Below are 18,964 nucleotides of genomic sequence, written 5' to 3' on the forward strand. Positions count from 1 at the left end.
CATTTTTGATTGAAATTAATCTGTGGGAATCCTGAGGGTCTGATTCCTGGCTGCTTTCCTCTAGGAAGGATTTTTGTTTGTTTCAGCTGCACGTCAGAGGTGCTACCAGCCTGTGACCACTTACATTCTTTAGCTTGGAGTTTCCCCGTTGAATGCATGGAGTGTAAACTTGAGCCCTAGCCCCGTGTGGTTACAGATCCTCAGGGCTGACAATCGTCTTCATCATTATTGTGGCCATTACTAACTTCCCCCCGGAACCCCTGGAGAGCCCATAGGCCCCCTTTCTGGCAGTCCAGAAAAATGTATTTCAAGCCCTCCCCTTCCCAGGATACACAGCACCTTTGAAGGTTCCGGCTTAATACAGGCATCTTAGAGTGGACCAGCTCGCTTTGCAAAGGCTCAACCTCCCATTTCCTGCGCCAGTTAACTCTCCGCATTGGTAGAGATGTTTATCCTCAGGAATCCCTGGCTTCCTCGTTTGCTTGCACTTTGTTTATAGCTCATTCTGCCTGTGTTGTGTGTATGTTCCTCTGGGACTACTTACTTTAAAAAATTGGATTCCTTTATGGAATTTTTGAAATGTACACAAAAGTGAAGAATATAATTAACCCCAAGGCCCCAGCATCCAGCTTCAACATTTTTCCAATCTTGTTTCGTCCCTTTTTTTCTTTCTTTTTGATTGTGTATTTCCTGGATTAATTTCAGGCAAATTGTGTCATTTCAACCCATAAATACTTCCTAACCGAAAGGAGCTTTCCCCACCTTTACATCGCCCCTTATAACATTATCGCACTAATAATACTAATGACGATTCCTGGGTATCACCTAATGCCTGTCCGTGCTCACATTTCCTTGGTTCTCTCAGGGATGTCCTTGTAGTGTTGATTTGTTAGCATCAGGTTCTAGGTATGATCCACATGCTCTGTTAGGCTATTATGTCTTTGAAATCTCTCTTATTCTATAACCGCCCCCCGCTCCCCCCGCTTATCGTACCACTGATTTGTGGAAACTGAGTGTTTTGTCCGATAGAATATGCACGTCCTGGATTTCGCTGATTGCTTCGTCTTAATGGTTTCAATTAACTTGCTCTTCTCCACCCCATGTTTCCTGCAAACGAAGAGTTAAGTCTGGAGCCTGATTAGATTCAGTCTTTTTGCTGTCAAGAGGACTTCCTAGGCAGGCTGTGTGACTCCCCCTGCCTCACGTCATGAGCACACCACAGCTGGCCGGCCCTTTTTGAATGACGTCAAGATTGGTCAGTAGGACCGGTGCTAACACACTGATCCATCCATTATAAAGTCCCCATCAACTTTTTTTTCTCCAATAACTTTTAAATTTTATTTTTTTGTAAAATACCCGTAACATAAAATTTACCGTCTTAGCCATTTTTAGTATACAGTTCAGTCGTGTTAACTATATTCACATTGTTGTGCAACCAATCTTCAGAACTTTTTCCTCTTGCAAAAGTGAGACTTTATACCCATTAAACGCTAAGTCCCCATTTCTCCTTCCTCCCAGGCCCTGACAAATACCATATTCTACTTTCTGTTCCTATGAATTCGACTATTCGAGAGACCTTATATAAGTGGAATCATACAGTATGTGTCTTCTTGTGAGGGCTCATCTCACGCAGCACAGTGTCCTCCAGGCTCATCATGTTGGGGCATGTGCCACAATTCCCACCCATTTTAAGGCTGAATAATATTCTGTTGCATGTGTAGACCACACTTTGTTGATCCATTCGTCCATCAGTGAACACCTGGGCTCATCACCTTTTTACCTAATAGTTTAAGCACTCTTCGGGGATCACAGCCTAGATCCGTTCTTCCCTTGGGAGTTGCAGGATAGTAATCTTTCTGTTATTCTTTTGGTAATTATTAGCTAGAATTCTCCCATAAAGAATTTCCTTCATCAACTATTTGTTTATCATAAAATGCGGTTTGTTCAGGAAAGGCAGAGTAAATGATCGATGCTTTCCCTTTGTGTATCAATATTCAGAGTAAGAAGTCACTGCCAAAAATGACCAATGAGTTTTCTAAAATGTCACTACGAATATTTGATTTAAAAATATGTAGCTGTCACTCGAGCCTAGGCAACAGAGCAAGACTCTGTCTCAAAAAAAAAAAGGAAGGAAAAAGAAAAAAGTAGTTGTGTTTCAGTCCATTGAAGCCACTATTTGGTTGGATGCTCAACCCACATGGTGCCATCCCAGGGGTCCGTTTGGGTTGGCTCCTGTGTCCTTTGTTTTTCTAGATGGCAACCACTTAATATTTCATTATAACCATCTATGTTTGTATAGCATTAATGTGGTCTTTAGGCAAATATCTTTTAACTTCAGTTTTCCTGTACAAGGAAATTAAACAAGATGAACTCTAGAACCATTCCTCCTCAAGATTCCTCAAAATTTATAGCATTTTCACATACAATTTACTCATTTCATTCTCCCAGTCTTGTAACCCAACGCAGTTACCAATATTTCATTTTACAGACATGGGAACTGCCACTCAGATGACAATCTCTTCTCTTCTCCTCCATTCTGCATCCCCCCCAACCCCCGCCCCAGTAGACTTAAAGCTGTGGTTTTCAACTGGGGGCATTTTGCCTTCCAGAAGACTTTTGATAACGTTATGGAGACATTTGTGACTGTCACACCTGGGAGGTGCTCCTGGCATCTAGTGGGTAGAGGCTGGGGTGCTGCTAAATACCCTGTAATGAGCAGAACTGCCTCTCACCTCCCCACCCCTTCCCAATGTCAGGGTTATCAGCCAAAAATGTGAATAGCGCCAGGTTGAGAAACCCTGACTTGAAGCAATCCGTAGAGATAAGATTATATTCCGCTCACTTCAATGTTTATTGAAAGGATGTGTGACAATGTACATCTAAGAGTTCAATTAGATGTGAAGTAGGACCATGGGATAGTCTGTTTTCCACATGTGAACAGAACTTAGCCATTCGATGTTCCTCCCCTACCCTTTCCCCTTTGGTCTTATTCCTGGCTTCGTTTTGCCCTGTGACCTTTCTATTATTGGCCTAAGGGAAGATTAATAGACAACTTTTACCGCTTTTGGCCAATGGAAAAAATTTCGGCATTAAAACATTTTTTGGGATCTTGGAAAATAAACATCGAAATCAAGTTTTATCCCAAATAGCGGTTAGATTTTTTGTCCTGATTGCTCTTTGCCATTTGACCGATTAAATGGATATTTTCAATAAACTTAGCATTACCTTTTAAAGTCATTAAGATTATTGCCGTCTTCTGCCCACAGCTTCTCCTGTAAGACACATATTCCTATATCCTTTTCTCTGCTGCATTTGCGCTCATTTAAAAAACCTCAGTTTGTGTAAAATGAATTTACCATTGGCAACTTCTAGAATGGTATGTCCCTTCCAATTCAAAAAGTCAATTTGTGGACTAGTACTTTCAATATGATTTTTAAAACAACTACTTTGTCAGAAACCAAAAAGTGCAGCTCTCTCTTTCTCTCTTTTTTTTTTACTTTTTGTAGAGATGGGGGGCGGGTGGTCTTCCTCTGTTGCCCAGGCTGGTCTCAACTCCTGGCCTCAAGCGATTCTCCTGCCTCAGCCTCCCAAAAGTGCAAAGATTACAGGCGTGAGCCACAGCACCCGGCCTCTCTTGCCACTGACAACGTGGCATTAGACAGAAAACCAAACAAAACCGACCGACTTGTCCACTATCCATGATGGAGTCCCCTTCACGTGAACTGAGGGACCAAGTCCAGGCCAGGGTCACCCCAACCCCGGGGCTGCCTCCGCCGGCCTTAATTACACGGCCCTGCTGCTGTGTCCCCGAAGCCGGCGTTCCGTGAAGATTCCTCACAAACTCGTGGCGCCTGGTGGATTTTCTTAGAACACGCTTTTAGAAATGGGTGTGAGGCTCATGCCTGGAAAAGCGCTCGGATCTCAGGCCAGTTCTCCATCAGACTGTGCTTCAGTCACAGCTTTCTCTGTGCCAGGGACCACGTAGGCACTGTACCTGTGTTGTCTCAGGTACCTGCTGCAAAATTGGTAACTTCCATCTTGCTGGTGAAGAGACCAGGACTTAGGTGGAAAGTGCTTCTCTCACACTCCGTACTCGCACATAGAATTGGGCTGTCCTTTCATCACTCCGCGCTGGAATGCTCAGCACGGTTCATCCTGGGAGCTAAATGGTCCTTGTCAGGCCCTTTAAAGCAAGAAATGAGCCCATTAATCCTCAGCAGGGCTTTTCGTGTACTGCCCTTTAGAGCCTGTGGTTCAATCGATCCGTCCATTTCCAGTGACACAGCGGCGTCCCATTTTCAGTATCGCAGCTCGCTTGCGGATTTATTTTGGCTTTACCATCTCATGCTTATCCATCCAGAACTGAGTCGTCTCAGGACATGTGGCATCAAGTAACAGAAACCCACTCCAACTTGCTTAAGCAAAGAGAGGATTTATTGGAAGCACGCAGGGGCACTGCATAGACCCAAAGGGCACGGTGTGTGGCCAGGGTCCAGAACCAGGAACCACAAAGCAGCTCATCTCTGCCTTTCTGTGCAGGGCTGTTTCCTCTGTGACCTTGTGCTTCATTCATCTCCTCTGGAAGACCAGCTTTCTCTGCACACAGCTTTCAAATTCATTGCACCCAGTTCAAGTCGTCAGTCCAGAATGATCACCCAAGGATGACTGTCACCTGAGGTCACAGGACCTGCTTTGGGAAACAGTGCCCAAGCAAGAACCCTTCCCATGGCGAGCAGGGCTTTAGCTTCGCTGCTGTATCACAGAGCCTAAACCAGTGCCTGGCATATAATAGGGGCTCAATAGCATTTGTGGAATGGATGGATCCAGCTGACTCAGCCACACACACCAGGCAACGCTCTACCCTGTGGTCACAGTCATGTTCAGTGCGGTCTTTTGCCTCAATCACCTGCCGGTGGCTCCACTTTGCCAGAGCTATGAGCAGTCCCAGGAGAGCAGAAACCAGAATCGAGGACAGGTGGAGTGTGGAGTATCAGCTAGGGGCCCAGCATGTAAAGGCAGTCCCCATCTTCCGGGATTTCAGTTAAAATCAGGATCAAAGCTAGCAAGGGGGATGTATTGGGAGGACACAGCATCTCTAACAGAACTCAAGCGCAGAAGTACAGCCAGGTTTCCCACGGACCGTGGACCCAAAAGTCGCCAGGAGGCAGCTGTCTCTCTAAGGTTTGTTTAACGGCAGCCTCTTTGAGCAGTTAGCTTCATTCTCTCTTGGAAGAGCAGCTTCCCCTGATTCACTCGCCTGTGGCCCATCCTGATGGCCCCCAAATGGTCACCTAATCCCTGAGACCACATTGCCCAACTGACATCTTGATCCCAGATCCAGATTCCTGGGAGAGACGTGCCTAACTTAGCTCAGCTTCTGATTGGTTCTCCCTGGGTCATGTGCATAGACCCCAGGTCCAATCAGCTGTGACCTGAAAGTGTGGAGTCACATGATACCAATATGGCTGCAGAGAGTCCTCCTTTTCAGTGGGGTGGGAGTGCAGGGTGTGACTTTAAGAAAACCTTAATTCATTCAGATTTCTGCTGACTGCTCTTTCCTAGAGCTGGGGCCATTTCTGGCCCAAGAACACGTGGGTGGCTTCTTGCATTTTCATACACATCTCTGCCTCTTGTATTTTCCTTAAGAACAGAACATGATGGGGAGGAAAGAAAAGGCCTGGAGTCTTCTGATTTTCACCTTTTAGCCCCTCCTCCCCTTTTTCTCCTTTTCTTTTCTCTCTCCTTCCTTTTGTTTTTCTTATAGTCCGAATTGTAGTCCAAAGACAGAGACCCCTGAGAATGATGATGATAGGACTGAAACAATAAGCAAACGGGACGAGTGTGCATTGGGGAATTTTGAGTGAAGATGGCCCCCTGCTTTAACGGGCGGTTCTAACTTAATATTGCAGAGAACTTCCTCCCTCTCTAGATACTATTCAGGACTCCAACCTGTGGTTAACATTTCCAGCTAACATTTCTCTCTGCCTTTGTTTTAGAAAGAGGTGAACCTACGCTCTATATTGTATTAATATATACCAGACGTCCATTATATATCCTGAGTAATATAAATAATTTTCTACTTGATCATTTCCACACATACAAGTGTTACTAAACCCAAAAAGGGGTCCAGCCTACGTCCCGTCACTCACTGCACAAAGAGCCAATTATTGAGAAAACGAGGACTGCCAGGGAAGACGGGAACTTTAACATGAAAGATGTCTGTTGGGAGAAATAGCCTCAAATCCGTGCCCCCAGCCCCTCGACTAAGGGCAAGGGCTTTTTTTGGTGGGTTGTGGAAATGCAGGTCAGGTTGCCTGGGGTTTGAAGTCACAGGGTCTTCAGGTGGTCTGATTCAAGAATCAGCTGTTGGTGACAGATGGTGAGTCCTGTGACGAGGCTAATTAAGTCTGGTTGTTAGGCTTGACTGGTAAAGTCTGAGGGAACAAAAAAATATAATAACTTAGGAAGGGGGTCATTTTGCAAGGCTCGTTACACAAGCAGGGGTCCTAAATGCTATTTCCGTGGCAGCCCTGCCTGTAGGAAGAGTCACAAAGTATTCAGGTCGAAGAGGGGGCTGGTCTCTAGTGAGTTGAAGATTGAGCCTTGTATGGGTTTGCTATGATGCCTGTAACAAGTTACCACAATCTTGGTGACCTATAACAACAGAAATTTGTTTTCTCTCAGTTCTGGAGGCCGGAAGTCCAAAATCAGTAACGATGGGGCCAAAATCAAGGTGTCAGCAGGGCCATGAACCCTTCAGACTCCGGGGAAAACTCCATTCCTTGCCTCTTCCGGCTTCTGGTGGCTGCCAGTGTTCCCTGACTCGTAGACGCAGCCTCTGCTCTCTGCCTCCGTGGTCACATTGCCTCCTGTTCTTCTGCGTATATAATCTCCTCCTCTCTCATTTACTGTGGTTGGTAGTAACCCAGGATAACCTCATCATCTCAAATCTTAATTTAATCACGCTTGCAAAAACTTTTCCATGTAAGGTTATAGTCGCTGGTTCCAGGGATTAGGGTCTGATATCCTTGGGGGCCACCATTCAGCACACCACAAGCCCCAAACCTCTTTCTACCCCACAGAGGGTCTAGACTAGGCAGACACCCCGAAAGGTGTCTACCAGAAGCCACATTGAGAGCCTTTCCAGAAAGTCATTTCTCAGTGCGCCTGGGACCTTGCTATCCTGCTCGTTTATTTTTCCTCCTGTTTATTGTCTAGATGGGAAGAAGCATACAGAGTAACAGACGGAGGCCCAGGCCAGAGACATGAGATGTGGAGAGACGTGGAGAGCCACGGGTCGGCTCAGAAGTGGGCCGGGGAACAGATCAGGCCTCTGGGTGTTCCATGCCACAAAGCCAATCCCAAAGGCTCCCCTTTTCGTAATGCATTTGCACAAGGCAAGTGAAAGTTTGGAATTTTGGGCACCACGGCCAATCCTGAGATAAGGGGATTCCCCTTTCCAACTGCCATCCCTTCCCTCTCCATGGGAGCTTGTTAGGAAGCATCAGAGCCTGAGAATTACTCTTCCAACCAGGCTCCAGGCCACACAGACTCCCGGCAGGCCCACTCCACGCTCACCAACACCAGGAAGGCTTCCTCTGGGCTTGGGTCTGTCTTCCCAGCCACCTACTCCACAGTCAAGACCTTGACCCCAGAGGTCTCCATTCCCCTCCTTTGTCCGTCCTCAGCAGTCTGCGATGGCCTGGGCATTTCTCACTGGTTGCACTGCTTTCCTGGGCTGCACAGGGAGTCACTTTCCCCGTTTAGGAGGACGTGCTCACCCACCCTGCATGCTCACAGTCAGTTCTGGGGGCAGATGACAGGCTGTGCCGAGCTCCCTCCTGGTCAATCCTCAGGAGAGGGATGTGGGCAGGATGCCTAGAAGGCTGCTGTTTAAACAACCAGAACTTCCTGTTGCGCACAAGGGTTGATGGGGACAGCCTCCAATCTCAGGAGTTCAGGTCCTCATTCCCCATCTAGAAAAGCCTTTTATACTGAGCCGCATAGTAGAGTGTTTAAGAACTCAGGCCTTGGAGCCAGATGCCGTGGGCTCAAATCCCAGCTCACACCACACTAGCGGTGTGACATGGGGTGCTTTCTTTAACCTAAAGCCTCTGTGACCCAACCTGCAGAATTGAGTCCAGGCTAAATGGGAGAACACGCGTGAAAGGCTTAGCACAGCACTCGGCAGGTATTAAGTGTTCAGTACATGTTAGCTATTATCACTGGTATTTTTCCCTAAGAAGGTCAGTATTGGAAAAGCTGATAAAGTAATTCAGCACCCAAATGTATTACATATAAAATATTTATTATAAAAAGCTCCGGCACTAGGCATCTTAGAAGGAACAGAACATTTCCTACACTTTTTTTTTTGCTGTTACACAGAAGAGACTAGTAAAGTGACCGACGAGGACGGTCACCTTACACATCACGTGCTGAAGCTCGTCAGGCCTTAGGCCCTCAAAGAACCGCTGGCAACAGGGGCCTCGGAGAGAGCCGCCACCTGGGCCTCACCACTCGATTCACGCAGCAGCCCTGCGTCTTTTCTACAAAGCTCAGTCCTATTTCCTGCCCACAGTTAAGGACTCCAGTGAAGGAAGCAAACGTATAACTTGTTTTCTTTTTGAAACAAAACAGTCCTAGTGGAAGCAAAACGAAACAACCACAATCTAAGCTGGTTGCTAGGTGTCCTTTCCTAGCTGGAAAGAGGAGTGTGTCGCCCACGATTCAGAGTTGAGGGAGGAGGATGAGGAAGAAGAGGAAGATGCCTGAGCTGCGCCTTGACGTGGTCCACAGGCTCACGGGTTCCAAGGCCGCATCTCTTTCGGAGGCACCTGCTACACGAGGCTCTGTGGAGTATCAGAGTCACTCCTGACACAGACGATCCCACCCCCATCCACACTGCTGAGTGCATCGCTGGCCCCTCCGCTCAGCCGTGGCTGAAGGGCTTTCTTATGGTCTGTTGGTGCGGAGGGTGAGAGACACGGGAGGGAACATGGCTCGAGAGGGACCATTCAGTCAGGTGGCCGGGTGTCGGGGGCCTTCTGGACGTCATCGTACTGTGGCGGAGGTGTCAAAGGCTCAATGGAAGGAGGGGGGATGTTTTTGTCCGGGAGGTTGATCCTAAAGTCTTTGAGGTGAAGCTTTTCGGATTTAATCCTTCGAACTTTCAGTGGTTTTAGGCGTTTGGCCAGCTTAGAGTTCTGCCTGTCAGGCGGATTCCCCGGGCTGGTCTCCAGGTCAGCCCTGGTGGGGGTCGTCTCGTCCAGCCCCGTCAACGACTCGTAGGAGGGGAGAGAGATGCTCAGCCGCGGGTTCTGGTCCACCACCCTCGCTTCTGAGTAGTTTGTGCTCATCACTTCCTCGTAGCTGGGGACGTAGTACCTTGAGGCGGCCTCCTCCTCCTCCTCCTGGCTGCAAGATGACAAACGCAGACAAGGAGAGTGTTAGCATGCACTTGAGTTATCTAAAATCACTAAGAGGTGGACTCCAAATCCCACGTTGGCACTGGGTCTACACACACCAGCCTTGTAAGCAAGAAACGGGTCCCAGACGTAATAAAAGCTAACACTCCACTGTTTGCTACGAGCCGGGCACACTTCTGAGTGCTTTAACACTGTGGTCCCCAACCCCTGGGTTGCAGACCGGTTGGTACCAGTCTGTGTGTAGCCTATTAGGAACCGGGCTACACAGCAGGAGGTGAGCGGTGGGTGAGCAAGCGACGTTTCATCTGTATTTACAGCCGCTCCCCATCACTTGTATCACTGCCTGAGCTCTGCCTCCTGTCAGATCAGCAGAGACATTAGATTCTCACAGGAATTTGAACCCTACTGTAAACTGCGCATGCGGGGGATCTAGGTTGCGGCTCCTTATGAGAATCTAATGCCCGATGATCTGAGGTGGAACTGAGGTAGTGATGCTAGCACTGGGGAGCGGCTGCAAATGTAATAATGTAATGTGCTTGAATCATCCCCAAACCATCCTCTCCCTTCTCCCCTGGGATCCATGGAAAGATTATCTTCCATGAAACCAGTCCCTGGTGCCAAAAAGGTTAGGGACCATTGCTTTAACACATATGAACCAATTTCATATTCCTAACAACACTATGAGCTAAGTACCATTAATATTTTTATACCCAGTTTATGGATGGGGAAACTGATACATCAAGGTTAAGTGACGTGGTCAGACCTTGAGGAAATGGGAGGGCAGGAAGTGAACAGCCCACTCTGAACCACTGCACTGTACTATCCGGGTGTTAAACTTCCTTTGCCTTAAGCCTTCCCCACTTAACAACATGCCACGCAGGCTATTTTAATGCCCAGCTGGGTCCTTTGGCCAAAGGTTGCAACACACAAGTGGATGAAATAGCTGCTAACCTGAAGCAAAATGGTCGTCCCCTAGAGAACGAATATCTGAAATATAACATTTCCATGTATCTCAACTTATTCTGTAATTTTATCTTCCAAGTTCATCCTAAAACTTGAAAAGATCAGGTCCTCAGCCTTAATTCTCATTTGACTATTGAAAGAGAAAACCAAAAAGGATGGTTTTCACACATTAATAGGGAGTCATTTTCCAGCACCTACCATGGAATGGCCACGGCCAACATCAGAGCCTCACTGTTCCTCTCACCTTCCTGTAGGGATGAACTCACGTGTGCTCGTGGCTAGGCTGGGTAATTATGGGGGACTGATTTTCCTTCTTTGTTCTGTATTTCCCAAATTTTCTAGAATAAGCATGTGTGATGGCTAATTTTATGTGTCAACTTGACTGACCGCGGGGTTGCCCAGATTAAACATTGTTTCTGGATGTTTCTGCGAGGATGTTTCCAGAAGAGTTTAGCATTTGACTTGGTGGACTCAGTAAAGCAGGTCTCCCTCCCCATGTGGAGGGAGGGGGCATCGCCAATCAGTGGAAGACTGAATAGACCAAAAGTTAGAGGAAGGAGGAACTAGACCCTTTTTCCTGCCTCACTGCTTGAGCTGGGACATCTCATCTCATCTTCTCCTGTCCTCAAACAGGGATTTATACCATCACCCACCCTGGTTCTCAGTTGGGCCCTTGGACTTGGACGAATCACACCACTCGCTTTCCTGGGTCTCCAGCTTTCAGACAGCAAATCATGGGACTCTTTGGTTTCTATAATCCTATGAGCCAATTCCTTATGATAAATCTCCTTTTAAATATATTATCCCACTGGTTCTGTTTCTCTGGAAAACCCTAATAGAGCATGTATTATCTTTTATTATCAGAAAACGAGTTTAATTTTTCCAAGATAAAAACAACTCTCCTCCTGCTATAAAGTTAAGAAATGCTTGTAGAAAATTCAAACAATACAGAAAAATCTAATGAAGAAAACAAAAACATCCCAAATCCTTCCATCCGGGATTACCACTGTTGGCATTCTGGTGTATACCTTTCCAATCCCCCTCTAATCCTACAGCCACAACGATTGACGTGATTAGAACGTTACCCAAGATGCTGTGTTATAACCTCCGTTTGTCAACCTTGTGGAAATGGTCCTACATTGACAAATTTATTTCAACGATGGCTGCGTAGGACTCCATGGGATGGATTATGTCATAATTTAACTTGATGGATGGATATTTAGGTTGTTTCTAAGTTTTTCCTATTCTAAAACTATCTAAAAGGATCTGATAAACATACTGGTATAAACTCCTTTGCACTTGTGTAACTGTCTCCCTAGGACAAACTCTTAGGAATAGACTCAATGCACACATCTTCAGTTCTACTCCTTATTGTGAAACTATTCAGAAGGTTAGGTCAGTCACACTCCATCAGCAACCCATCTTCCCTACAACTCTTCAATATCACGAGCTATCTTGGCGAATATGGCAGGCAAAAAAAAAATAATTTTGTTTGCATTTCATGACTAATGAGGTTGAACATCTGTTGGTTGAACAGCTATGAACTACTCATTCCTAACTTTTGTCCATTTTCCTACTGGTGTGTTTGTTCATCTATTTCTTTTGAGAAGGGTCTCGCTCGGTTGCCCAGGCTAGAGTGCCGTGGCATCATCATAACTCACTGCAACTTCAAACTCCTGGGCTCAAGTGATCCTCCTGCCTCAGCCTCCCGAGTAGCTGGGACTACAGGCACGCGCCACCATGCCCAGCTAATATTTCTATTTTTTGTAGAGATGGGGGTCTCAGGCTATGTTGCTCAGGCTGGTTTTGAACTCCCGGTCTCAAGTGATCCTCCTACCTTGGCCTCCCAAAGTGCTAGGATTACAGGCGTGAGCCACCACGCCCGGCCTTCATCTTTCATATTCATTTGGAAAGGCCCTTTTTATTATAAGGATATCGACCTTTATCATACGTTCCCCAATTTATCACTTATCTTTTAAAGTTGTTTGAGGCATTTTTGGTCAACTAGAATACTGCTTTGCAACCTTTTCCAATTGAAGTGTACTCACAGAGCACACTGGGGTGAACAGCCAAGCATCCACTGTGGAGGCTGGCCACCCCAGGCCTTGTTCAGTTTCTTTGGGGGTGTCAAAGTTTGGTACACCTGGGATCCATTCATACCACATTATTTGGGAAACTCTGGTAGAGAAGTATAAAGTTATTTGTAAAATGATAAACTGTTTACGGAGCCTTAATGGAAAAAAAAAATGGGAAGGTAAAGCTTTGTAGACTAAAACCTTTTCCCTGTCGAAGGGTGTGAGCGTGTGCCAGGAGGGGAGGGGGCCTGTCCGTCCTCACCTGTCCTCTTCCTGGGTGTGCGGCCCGGCCCCCGTCGGCTGCGGGCTGTGCGCCATCTCCTCGCCTCGCCGCTGCTTCCTCTTGTCCCTGATGCTCAGGCAGATGGACAGCAGCAGCAGCATCACTCCAGCCCCCACCAGCACGTAGGCCACCGAGAAGGTCTTGCTCTTGAGAATGCCGCTGCCGACCTCGGTCTTGTTGCCCTGAGCCGTCGGCTTTTCCGCGGCGCTGAACCCAGGTACCAGGTTCCACATGGCCATGATGATGCCCAGGACCAGCATCCCCAGGCCGATGGCGGTCAGTGCGTAGTGCGAGCCGTTGGCCTTCGACTGGGCCATCATGTCAGCAGGAGGTGGGCGAGGCCCCGTCCAGAGAAGGAAAACAAATAAATAAAAGCAGCAGCAGCAGCAGAAACCCCTTCAATGCACTGGACAAAATCTCAGCGCCACACTAAGAACACAGCGGCCAGACTCTTGAGGGAGGGTCGCGAGCAAACGTGAGGCATCCTGGGTGGACAGCGGCAGCTGGGAGGTCTGAAAGCAGGAAGAGCAGAAAGAAAAATCAGTTCGGATTTAGGATGCTCGGGGGAGCGCAGTGGGCCCGCTCCTACAGGAGTTAAGAAGCAGCAGCAGCCCCGGCTCTGGCCCGGCCTCGCCTTTGATGCATTCCAGATGTCTTGCGTGGGGCTCCTTGTGTGAGCCCGACCCGCCCACCCCGCCCACCCGCTTCCCCCGCAAAAGGAAAAGCCAGACCCTTCCCTGCAGGAGGCCAGAGAGGTCAGAGCTCAGGTCGTTAAAACATTTTGTGGAATTTAATCAAGTGCAGTCACATCTGAGCTCCCACTGGAGACGGCAGGGAGAGTGAGTGACAGGCGAAAGAACCACAGTTGACAGTAGTGACTGGGACGGGCCATCAGCCAGTGGTATGTCCCACCCAGTCCAAACAGCCCACGGTGGTCTGGTCACCACCCTCGATAGCTCCCCATTTCCCGCGGGAGAAAGTCCGGCCCTTAGACTGATGCTCAGGCTGCCTTCCCCCGACCCGCCTCTCCCACTCCATCTCCCCGCACCTTCTTTCACACGCCCCTGCAGAACTTCTGCAGCTCTCGGACCGCCCCAGCTCGGGCGCCCCTTCCAGGTGCTCCCAAAGGGCCCCAACAACTACGGTGGCAAGTCTCTCTCTTCTGTGACCACATCTTCATCATCTCTGAGCCTGGCACATAGCAGGGACTCAAAAATTGTCTGCGGGATCAACGCTAAGGAAATGAAAGAGGCCACACGAAGCCACTCAGCAAGACAAGCTGCTCTTCAGCCACGTCGAGTTTTCCTTTTCTTGAAGGGGGCAGAGCCTGCACATTTTTCATCTTAGCTCCTGTGCTCAGCTGGACCGGAACCCTCTTCCCGGGGAAGGAGCTCCTGGGATTCCATAACCACTTGGTTGAGAGGGGGCCAGAGAAGAAAGTCACCTGAAGGGTTTAGGGTAGAAATTTCCAGGGAGCAAGGAGGAGGAATAAGCAATGCACCTTGCTAAACCACTGCCCAATAAGTTATTCCTGTGACAGGAACTTTTGCAAAACAGTAAGACTTTATAGATGTTTAGATGGGCGAGGTCCTGTTTTCAGTTCTGCATTCTTTCCGATCCTTCTAAAGGACGGCTAACCGGGCTGCTTGAAATCTGATGCGGCGAAGATATTTTCTTGTCAAACCTTGGGCTTAATCTGAAACTGGCCACTTTGTTAAAAGATACTCTAAAAATATTTGGAACAACATCCTTTATGAGTTTGAAGTCTGTTCCTTTTTTTCACTCAACAAATATTTCTTGTGCATCTAACTACCTGCTAAGCGGCCTGCCAGGTGCTAGAGAAACACCGGTGAGCAAGTTAAGGATTAGTGAGGCTTCCAGGGCGGCAAGATAACAATCCATAGGGAGTAATGATAAAGTGGGAAGAGAGTCACAGGAATTGCGGGATTAGACATCAGGGTGTCCTAACTTGGGGCTGCAGGGCATACGAAAGCCTCCATGGGAGAGAAGTCCACTGGCATAATTGGACTTGTACCCTGAAATGCGCGGCACTGTATGTGCATGTGTGTGCACATATGTGCACATGCACGGTGTATGGGTCATGCAGTGTGCGCACATGCACATTCATGTTTATGCACACGTTAGCACATATGTGCATGCATGTGCATGGGGCTATGAACATGTATGTATATGCATGCATGTGGTGTGCAGGGCACAGAATAGGGATCCCATTGCAGATAGCTGTGGTAGGACCAGTTGGGGACAGTACCATACACAGGGAATTTTTTGTGCCTCACATGTCACTCATGGCCAGCCGAGGGAAGGATGGGGGTTCTGGCAGACTGAGGAATGCATCGGTTCCACTAAATGGATCTGAGACAAGGTCAGACTTGGAGGGGAGACAGGTGCACAGCCAGAGGCTTGTGCTGGAAGCAGGAGTGATGAACAATGCACTTCCTGGGCACCTGCTTAGGAGACGCAGGCCCCGTACCTGCGACCCTGAGGGTGTGCTTATCAGACCAGTGATTTGGGCACTTCAGCCCCTGCCCTGCCTGCCCTCCTTCCTCTGAGCTCAAGCTTTGCCATACACGGCACGCGGGAAAGGCAGGCCCAGTTGACAGTTATGGGCAGAGATAAAAACATCGGGATTAATACATTTTTTGGCCTGATAATGATTAAAAACAGGTGACAATATTTGGTGTGAGTTACGGTGTTGGGACAGGCAATTTCATACAATTTTTTTAGATGGCAAACTTTGGCATTTATGGATCAAAAGTTTCAACAATGTTCATACCCTTCGGCTCTGTGATTCCAACTTCTAAGAATTATGTATAAAGATATTCATCACGGCTTTATACTAGTGAGAAGCTAGAAACTACTTCAATAGCCAGTAATCCAGATCTGGTTAAAATAAACTGTGGTGCACCCACCTACTAAATTACGGTCTCCAAGCAGCTAATGATACATTTTAAAGTCAAACAAGGTTAAAACAACAGTATGTTCAGTGTAGATTCTAATTTTTAAAAAATTCTCTATCCCCAGATGTATACATAGGAAAAAACTCTGATGATCATATTTATGTTAAAATAAAAAAGAGACAATATATTTTTATATATACACACACGTATGTAAAAATCCCAGGGCAGGCCATATTCCAAACTGATGCCCAGGATGGCTTTTGGGGATGAAGGAAGCTTTGCAAGTGTATCCTTTCCTCTTTCTACTTCTCTGTTCCGAACGTGTACGATCAGAATGTATTACTGCAAGGCAGCATAGCTGGGCGATTAGGGTGAACTTGGGACCAGGCTGCCTGAGCTCAGATCCTCACCCTGTTCCTGCCCAGCCGTGTGACCTTGAGTTACTTAACCTCTCTGTGCCTCAGTTTCCACAACTATAAAATGGAGGCAAAAACTCTCCAGTATCTACCTTATAGATGAGTTGTGATAAGTAAACCAGTAAATTTACATAAAGCACCTAGAACAGTATGTGACCAGCACACAGTAAAATTCTCACAAACAGAAAAGTCTGTTATTTAATATTATTTAAAGCCCGTATCCTCAGTGGGATAAGATCACCCACAAGGGGGCAAACGGTGATTCTTGGGCATGGGGTGAAAAAAATCTTAGATATCACAATGGTCTGTGGCCCTGCACAGAGCCACAGAACATAAACAGGGACACCGTGTATCCTTGGCATTACAATTTCATGGAGGCCGGGTGTATCCAAAAAGAATGTCTGTAATGACTCCTTGTGGGGGTGAGATGCGGAAAAAGGGTGAGAAACACTATTTAATGTATCACATTAAGTTTCGAATCAGTCAAATTACATATACTGTGATGCTTACAGTTATTTTCTCTGTGTGGCGGGATTAATGGTGATTTTGATTTTCTTTCTCTTACTGGGAGAGTAAGAATAAGAAAACAGAAATGTCCATTTGCTGCTTTCATAAAATAAAGATTTTTGTTTTCTGGGTTCATGGCAGGGTTGTGTGTCCAGCGGTAGCTGGAACTCGTTCGTCAGATTCTGTTTGGAGACCGTGATCTTGGTGGGCTCGTGGGGTCTGTGGAAACCCAGCTCCCCGCAGTGCAGCTGGCCGGCTGTGTAGCCTGTTTCTGGCTTGTTGACCCTGGACGGCACCCACGTTATATTTAGTACGGTGTTCTTTTCCTTTCAAAAATATGGAAAGAAGCTAATTTTGTGCTTAGAGGATTTGGACCACATAGCTTCCAACATGTCCCTAAAACAACCTCGGTGGGCAGCCTGGGGCCCAGCTTGGCCAAACTCACCTCTAGACCCCAGAGTTGGACCCATCACTGCCCGTGTTCGAGGAGGCCCTAAGGGGGAAGGGAGTGATCCTATATCTGGGTTTTTAGGAAAGATTGTTAACTGGTTACAGAGGTATCTACTTGTTACCTGGGGAGACCCAGGGGAGGCCTGAAAACAACTTTTTATGCAAAAATCTTGATTTAAGGATCTACCTATGAAAAACCACAGACATGCATCTTTCTAAGCAAGCTGTGAGCATTTCAATTTGAGGTACATATGGCGGAGGCATGTGTTTTCTTTGTATTTTCAGGGGAACGGTGGGAGTTGGGGTAGTATGTGCAAGACAAATGGTCCCAAAAGAAGTCAAAATTCTGTACAAAAAAATGTGGGTTGCAGAAGGATGGCAATATGGCAGCTAACATTTATCAAACTCTTCTATGTTTTATCTGTCTTGGACAAGTGCTCCAGAGAATACAAGAGGAAGTACTCCCAGATCATTTAATGAGGAATGTATAACCTTGATGCCAAAACCACAAAAGGACAAGGCAAGAAAGAATAATGACAGGCCAATCTGATCCACTAGCCCAGAAGCAAACATCCTAAACAAAATATCAGCACATGGAATCCAACAATGTTTTTAAAAATGATAATACATCACAATCAAGTTGACGCTACCCGAAGAATGCAGGGTTGGTGCAACATTAGAAAGTCAAATAGCATCATGTCCCAGAAGAAAGGGTCAACCACAACGGTGTCACCCAGTGGAATACGACACAGCAGTGCAAGTGAGGAAACTGCCGCTCCCCGTACCAGTGAGGGTGATTCTGACAAACATAATGTTGAACAAAAAAGCAAACAGCAGGAGAACACACACAGCATGATTCCATAGAAATGAAGTCCAAAACCAGGCAAAACCAAACAATATGTTGGTCTATTTTTGTAATATTCGGGAGAAATGCAGAGATTATACACCAAAATTCAGGAAAATAGGTACCTCCCAGAGGAATGAGGAATGGTATTGGGAAGCAGAACAGTGAGGGGTACATGGGTGTTTACTTATATTATTCCTTAAAATTCACATATATCTTATATAGACTCTTTTGATTGGCTGAAATATTTTGTAGTTGGAATTTCCAAAGGCCCATCGATGTCTTTTTATTGCTCTTATCATGAAATCCAAACTCCTTTGCCATGGCCTTCAAACCCCGCCAGACTGGATTAGGCTCCTGTCTCTCGTAGCTTATCTCCCAGCTCACCCACCCACAGTGGCTTGTGCCGAGCACTTCCTGCCACAGGGCCTTTGCACTTGCTGTTTCTCTTCCTTGAAAGGAAGAGAAACACCTGTCGCTTTTGTTTGGCTACTTCTTTACTACCTCTGTCTCTCTGCTCAAATGCCACCTCCCAGCACGGAGTTCTCTGGCCACCCTAGGTACAATGCCCTCTCCCTCCCACAGTTTCTCTCTTGAGCCCCCTTCTTAGTTCCCTATATCACAGTCTACAATAATCTCATTTTTGTTTTCTTGTCGGCTCCCTGACTGCCCCACTGGAGGGTCAACTCTCTGAAAGAAGGTTCTCGTCTGCCTTCTTCACTTCTGTATGCCCAGGCCCCAGCACAGTGTGCCAGGAACTTAACAGGTACTTAATAAATATTTATAGAATGAACAAATGAGTATCTGCCAAGCTTAAAAGTTTAACCAATGTCTCATATCAACAAGGGGAAATTCCGAGTCCGAGGTTGGCACCAAAGGGAAGATTAGTAACAGCTAACTGTCAGGAATACCCAGGTACCCAAACCTTATATCCGTATGCAAATGATTTGCTGGCAACATGGGCGAGGCACCCAGAACAAATGTGATTTCCATCGTGACCTGAGAAGGCGGGTGTATCAATATTCCCTGGTGGGGTTTGAGGTTTCAGTGGTTCCTTGGCCTTCCCGGGTAGAAGTCAGCAGG

At 47.0% G+C, this 18,964-nt stretch overlaps 1 protein-coding gene across 1 annotated transcript; it reads right to left on the bottom strand.

Annotated features, from left to right (window-relative positions):
• Positions 1–8,908: 8,908 nt before the first annotated feature.
• On the bottom strand, positions 8,909–13,233 carry TMEM51 (transmembrane protein 51). Its single transcript, XM_012662542.1, has 2 exons — positions 12,726–13,233; positions 8,909–9,414 (listed from the first exon to the last, which is right to left on the bottom strand). Exons 1-2 carry the CDS (start codon positions 13,064–13,066, stop codon positions 9,015–9,017), a joined length of 741 nt encoding a protein of 246 aa, XP_012517996.1. The 5' UTR covers positions 13,067–13,233; the 3' UTR covers positions 8,909–9,014.
• Between the last annotated feature and the right edge of the window lie 5,731 nt (positions 13,234–18,964).

This window comes from Propithecus coquereli, unplaced genomic scaffold, assembly GCF_000956105.1.
Source record: "Propithecus coquereli isolate 6110/MARCELLA unplaced genomic scaffold, Pcoq_1.0 Scaffold77, whole genome shotgun sequence".
Lineage (NCBI taxonomy): Eukaryota > Metazoa > Chordata > Mammalia > Primates > Indriidae > Propithecus > Propithecus coquereli.